Below are 7247 nucleotides of genomic sequence, written 5' to 3' on the forward strand. Positions count from 1 at the left end.
ATCCGTTTTCCATAAATGGAATTCTACTCAGTATATTCTTACAACATCCTTTCTACTTGTCATTGCATATCATTGATAGGCTAGTTTACAGCTCACAGTTTGACAGTTGTGATCTGGACCTTATCTAACACATATTATAATAAACATATTTCACCCTCATATTGATGAATGAAATATTAAGGTTCTCAGATGCATATTTGAATTAAAGATCAGTTCAAGATCAAAAAGATTGAAATCTACTGCTTTGCTGTGCCATCTTTATTTAATGACCGTAACCTGTACAGATTTTTCTAAATCAAAAACAGATTTGGGAATACTTTTTTTTCATTGCATACTTCTATTTTGTTTCTGCTGAAAGAAAGTAGATTGATCATACAAACTGAAAACAGTCGATCTTTTTGCTTTCAATTGCCTGAGATAATGTTATTTTTTTCTGCTCTTCCATGGAGTAATTAGTGAAAATCTTGTTCACTTGAGTAAGATTCTGAAATGATGACCTTTTTTTGCTTACTTTGGGCTCTTTCCACTGAGATTACATTAAAAATATATTGAAATTAAAATTAAAAGTAATGTTTTGGAAAAATTGAAGCTGAAAATTAAGATACTGTTTTTAGCTCTTTAATAATGAAGCATTCAAGTTGATGCTTTCATATTAAGTATGAATGAAGTTAAAATCATACAGTACCTTACCTTGCATTAAATCTCATTGAATTCAGTGTAACCTACTTCTAAGTAGAGATGTCAAGACTATTATAAAATGTATTAAGTAATCAACTTTCCCTTTTTTTGCACTATCCTTCATGCCTCACTTAGAATTGCCTTTTGTTTGCATTTCTACCAAATTTCTATTTTATCCACAATTATTCTGTAGTTGTTTTTCAGTGTCAATTTCCCTGGTGCTACATTAAGTAATTACCATTTTTAAAAAAAGCTGTAAGTTTTGTTATCCTTGTTTCTTAGTGAAAATAAGGAGTAGAAATAAATAACTCACTAGTGTATATTCAAAACTTTGAAAGCATTTACAAAGCTTTTAGATTTACCTGTATAAGCTGTACAACTCATACTAAGATGGATAACATCAGCATGACATCATAAAGAAAAGTTTTGTCTCCAAGCAGATGGCTTCATTACAAGTCAACCTGAACTAACAGTACATTAATCCAATTCAATTGAAGACTTAGACTAATTTATGGTTATGAGGTTTTAGAGAAAGTAGATAAAACAGGATGATGAAGAAGGCTGCTAGGGCCTCAGATTTTATAATGATTTTCAGGTTTGTTTCTGAAGTTTTACATTTTATTCAATTCCAATATTAATAGAAATCAAACTTTAAAAGAGGACATAGATTTATCATTTTTACAAAACATTGCATTCTTGTGTTGCAATTACTGCTTTGATGTCATTACATAGTTTGAGTTAGATCTAGAGTTTTTAGTTATTTTGTCTTTTGATAAAAAGAGGAGTAGAAACAGGATTTATCATCTCCATAATTATAAATTATGTGCAAATCATACTTGATGACATCTAGGAGCCTCCCGCACTGCTGCTTCCAGTTTGCCTGAACTGGGGCGAACCGGTAGCAACCCACTACTGAAGTGAAGTAGGATTATATTTCACTGGGTTGTTGTGGGAAAAATAGGAGGCAGGAGATATATTCACCATATTGCATGAAAATATTATAAAAGATTTTCAATATTTTATCTCAGTTTAAACACTGTAATAGATCATTTCTAGAAAATGACATTTATATACTTTTTCTGATATTCAGTGGTAATCTAGACCTGAGTTTGGCCAGAAGAATGATTCAGCTCCAACAATATATATACATGGACAGTAATACTTAGTTATATCTGAATGCAGATAATAACCCAGTGGACTAGGGGTGAAATCTAAAAATTTTCTCTACCGGTTCTGTGGGCTTAATTGGTGGGTGTGGCTTGGTGGTCAGATGACTGGGTGGGAGTGGCTAATAATAATAAATAATAAAAATAATAAACAAAGAATACAAAACAATAAAAGATACCAAAAACTTTCACACTTTACACACACACAACAAAATACAACTGACTCACACACAATGTAAAAGCAGCTGCACTTCACCCAAAATGGCCCCTGCAACAAGCAGGAACCTCACACAGCCACAAAAAGTTCAAAAACCAACTTTCACACTTTACACACACACACAACACAACACAGCTGACTCTCTCTCTCTCTCTCTCTCTCTCTCTCTCTCTCTCTTACACACACACACACACACACACACACACACACACACACACACACACAAAATGCCACATACAGCTTTGTGAGATTTGTGTGTTTGTATAGTTAGAGTGAAACACTACAGAAACAAACCAAATCTCAGAAAGCTGCACAAATATTTTATTTTATTATTTTATTTTATTTATATTTTTTAGATTAGGAATCTCCAACCTTAGTAACTTTAAGGTTTGTGGACCTCAGAGTTCCTCAGCCAGCAAAGCAGGCAGATTGAGTTGCTCACTGAGGAGATGGATTGCAGGCAGGAAGATTCAGTTGCTAGCTGATACAACTGATGTAAAGCATGGCTTTGCCAGCCCGAAAGGCACAATAATTATGTAAGTGGAGAGGGGAATTGGGTGGGCATGGGTGGGGGCTATTGTAAGAGGCTGTTAAAAATGATATTAAAAGCCTGTGATGATCAGGCAACTCATCTGGGATCCCCAGAGGAAAAAAAGATTTTAAAAGCTCCTCTAACGATCCCAGCTGAAGTTCCCTCATTGCAGCCCAGAACCTCTTAAAATAATTGTTTTAACAAGCTCTTCGGCTGAAGAGCTTGTAGAAAACATGTTTTTTAAGGTTCTGGTGATGAGGAACTCAGCTGGGATCGCCAGAGGAGCCTTTTAAAACTTTTTTATTTACAACCTCTTCAGCCAAAGAGGTTGTTAAAAAAGAGTTTAAAGGGTTCTGACGATCCCAGCTGAGCTGCGGGATCATCAAAGGCTTTAAAACTTTTTTATTTACAACCTCTTCAGCCAAAGAGGTTGTTAAAAAAGAGTTTAAAGGGTTCTGACGATCCCAGCTGAGCTGCGGGATCATCAAAGGCTTTAAAAAAAAAAACTTTTAAAGGCATGTTTTCGGCTGAAGAAAAACTGCTTTTAAAAGTAAAAAAAAAAAAAACTACTGATGATGGTGCGGCTCAGCAGAGGCAGGGGGCGGGACCAGGGATTTTTGCTACCGGTTCTCTGAACCACCAGCTGCCATCGCTACCGGATTGGGTGAGCCGGTCTGAATCGGGAGCATTTCACCCCTGCAGTGGACATCAGGAAAAAAATTAGGATCTATCTCCAAAGGATATCATTTCCCAAATTTTAAGGGTATTGTTGCATTGATGCTGGACTAAGCCACAACTGAATTACCCATTTCAGAAATTGAATGAGTCAATGAAGATTTTCACATGAGAAACAGAGTATTCAACCATTGTTTTGCTGATTTTCTATACTAAATTTATTCTAATATTGAAATTAAACATAAGGACATCTTATAAATAGTCAAGGTTTCTAAAATATATCATTTCATACCATATTGTATTTCCAAGACGGATAGTTAAATTTTAATCCTAGCATCTGCTTTCTATAGAAGACTAAAATTAGGGATTGGGATTAAAATGGATTTTATATGTAGATTTTTTTCAGCCATGTGGTACATATAATATAGATTTATATGTGTAATTAAGTAAATGGGCAGAACAGCTATTTCTAAATGGGTAAAAATTATTTAACATATCCAGTCACTTTCAAAAATCATAGATGAGCCAGTGCATTCATAAAACTACTCAACCTCTGTAAGGATGTGCCAATTAGATATTAGATTTAAGGTAAGTTCGGTTAGCTGCTCACTTGGTCTTGATTTTAGGGGAAGGCACATTGATCAGTTTTTCCCTCATCAGATGAAATTAGGGTGAGAGCATACAGATCAGTCAGATTCATTATAGATTATATGAGCATGAAGCTGGTCTTTCCCCTTCAATTTATTAGATCATCCTGAGTATGCATGGTCCAGGTTCTCATATCCAAATAGAAGGTATCAGAATAAAAAGTAACCATAAGCAATTCTCATGTTTGGATGGTGCACAATTCAGTTCTTTCTTGATTAGTGCATACCATCAGTCTAACACAATGATAATTCTGTCATCATCAAATAGAAAGCATAATCAGACTCTTAGCTCTAGATCTTACCTTCATTTCAAGTTAGAATAGAGGTAGTATATCTGGTCTTCCAAATCTAAATAAGCAAGAACCAAACAAAATGTTCAATCTTCTATGTAAGACTGTTTCAGAACCAATTATGCCTTTCACTTTTTTCCTTCCTTCTTTTCTTTCCTCTAGAATCTCTTCCAGCCTACAATAAATTTCTTATCTATCATTCATCAAACACCAAAAACCATCCCAACTCCGCTACAGGTAGCCAGTGAAATATGATCATGACACAATCTGTCTATTGCAGTTGTTAAGTCATGATGGTTGTAAAACTCATGACTAATCCAATTTTATGGTAGTAAAAATTTTGTGGCAGTTATTAAGTGGACACCATGCTTACAAAGTAAATGCCATGGTCATAAAGCGAACATTATTGTCGCAAGGTGACCATTGTTATTGTTAGGCGACCACTGCAGTTGTTAACTCATTGATCACTATTGTGCAGTTTTGCCAAAAACTAGAAGTTAAGTGCTGGCTTTCAATAAAACTGTTCTAAAATGTGGTCAAATGATTATGGGATACGACAAATGTCTGTAAATGCAGCTGTGTTGCCGAGCACCTGAATTTCAGTCATATGACTGTAGAAAGCCCTCAACCATCAGAACTTTGAAACTGGGTCATAATTAGCATGTAAGTAGATCTCATAACTATGAATGGTTGCTAAGCAACTGGTCCTAATTTGAGGACTACTTGTATGGATGCCAAGGAAGCACAATTTCTCTCTTCCTGGCAAGCAGCAGTAGACCTTTCATTTCTAGTGTCAAATGATTAGAGTAGAAGTATGTTTCTAAGGTAAATAAAGAGCAGTAGCAGTGTATACAAAGCATATGTGGGAAGCTGAGAAATGTGATTATAGCTTTGTAGTCCAATATGTAAAAGACGGTGTTGGAGTAATGAAATGGAAGGATCCTGCATTATGTAAGGATGATTTTTATTCAAGCCCACTTGTGGGCTGAGATGAATGTGAAGTCCACTAATGTATACAAGAAAAGTATGGCTTTCATCATGATCACCATCATCATATACATCATATTTCATAGTTACTTGAAGCATTAATTACTACTGATTTCATGCTTTTATCACCATGCTTTTTTTTTTAATTTTTCCTGTGGATACCACTGAATTAGAATTATGATTCTGGCAGTATCATGAGGACTTCTGCACCAAAAAACACAATCTTGATGAGCTGTCAATGTGCTAATGTATTGCTAATACAGGCAGGCATTATATTCTTCATCCTTCCAGAAGTTAAACTCTCCTGGAAATTTTATATTTAAACCCAGGCCTAAGGCTGAGTCTTATCTATATCTATATCTATCTATATCTATATCTATATCTATATCTATATCTATATCTATATCTATATCTATATCTATATCTATATCATCTATATCTATATCTATATCTATATCTATATCTATCTATAGCTATAGCTATAGCTATAGCTATAGCTATAGCTATAGCTAACTAGCTAGCTAGCTAACTAGCTAACTAGCTAGCTAGCTAGCTAGCTAGCTAGATAGATAGATAGATAAGTTTTGCTTTTGAAAATATTGTTTTTCCATTTTTGTTCAAATTTTATTTACTTCCATTACATCATTCATACATTTACAGTGCAGCAGATAGTTCATTAAGAAATAGGAGTGGAAGTAATTACCAGTTTTATGGGAATATACATACTGACACTTGAAAAACCAATATTCCTTTCCTGCTTTTCCTATTGCATCTATTAATGTACACCAAAATTCTAATTATTTTTTACTCTCAAGAACTGATTTAGAAAGATATAGGAAAGGAGAACAAACAGTCAAGCTCTCTGCTATCAATTTATTCAGGGACATTTTACAATGGATTACATCAATTTCTTTGATTGCTGCAAGAACTTTCAGAGTTGAAAATTTTATTTCTTTCCAAGCACATTCAAAAATGCTGCTTGCATTTCCTTATTTTTGAAGCTGTAGATCAGAGGATTCAGCAAAGGAGTGATTACTGTATACATCAGAGAGATTAAACAGTCTTGTTCTATTGAGTGACTAGAGGATGGACGCATGTAAGTAAAGATAGCAGTGCTGTAGAAGAGGCTAACTACAGTAAGGTGGGAAGCACAAGTGGAGAATGTTTTGATTTTGCCCTGAGTTGTTTGGATTTTGAGCACTGCAGAGACTATAAAAAAGTAGGAGAGGACAATGAAGGAGACAGTGGTTACCATAATGCTTCCTGAGACAATGAATGTCACCAGCTCAGCAAGGGAAATATCAGAACAGGATAAACGCAGAAGAGGTGGAATGTCACAAAAGAAATGCACTATTTTATTGGAACTACAAAAGTTCAGGGAAAAAACAAAGGCAGTATTGGTAATGGCATTAAGATTTCCAATGGCCCATGAGCATGCCACCAGATACTGGCAGAAGGGCTGACTCATGAGTAAAGTGTAGCGCAATGGCTGGCAGATGGCTGCATAACGATCATATGCCATAACAGAAATTAGGGCACCTTCTGTGGCAGCAGTAGTCAGAAAGAAGTACATTTGGAGAAAGCAACCAGTAAAGGAAATGGACTTGGTCTCTGAGAGGAGGTCCCACAACATCTTTGGCATGGTAGTAGTAATATAACAGATTTCTGTAAAGGACAGATTGCTCAGTAAGAAGTACATGGGAATATGGAGATGCTGGTCAATCTTTATTAAAATAATTATGATCAAATTCCCTGTTAAAGTGACAATGTAGATCAATAGTCCAGCAGCAAAGAACATGATCTGAAGTTTAGGGTCATCTGTTAGCCCCCAAAGAATGAATTCTTTAACATTAGTATGATTCTTTGTATCCATTTTGCTACTTGACTTCTCTCCAATGAACACGATAGGATTCCTTAAGAAGATTTTATAATCAGGGAGAAACAAAAACATAGTAAAATAATTAAATATTTATGGACATCAAGTTGGATTTAAATTTCTGACAATATCTTGAGAAACTATTGAATGAAATAGATCTGCATTTTACTAGGATTGCC

The 7247-nt window shown here is 35.0% G+C and overlaps 1 protein-coding gene across 1 annotated transcript; it reads right to left on the bottom strand.

Moving 5' to 3' along the window:
* Positions 1-6138: 6138 nt before the first annotated feature.
* On the bottom strand, positions 6139-7065 carry LOC131197809 (olfactory receptor 5F1-like). The gene has a single exon (XM_058182317.1). It carries the CDS (start codon positions 7063-7065, stop codon positions 6139-6141), a length of 927 nt encoding a protein of 308 aa, XP_058038300.1.
* Positions 7066-7247: the final 182 nt, after the last annotated feature.

This window comes from Ahaetulla prasina, chromosome 4, assembly GCF_028640845.1.
Source record: "Ahaetulla prasina isolate Xishuangbanna chromosome 4, ASM2864084v1, whole genome shotgun sequence".
Lineage (NCBI taxonomy): Eukaryota > Metazoa > Chordata > Lepidosauria > Squamata > Colubridae > Ahaetulla > Ahaetulla prasina.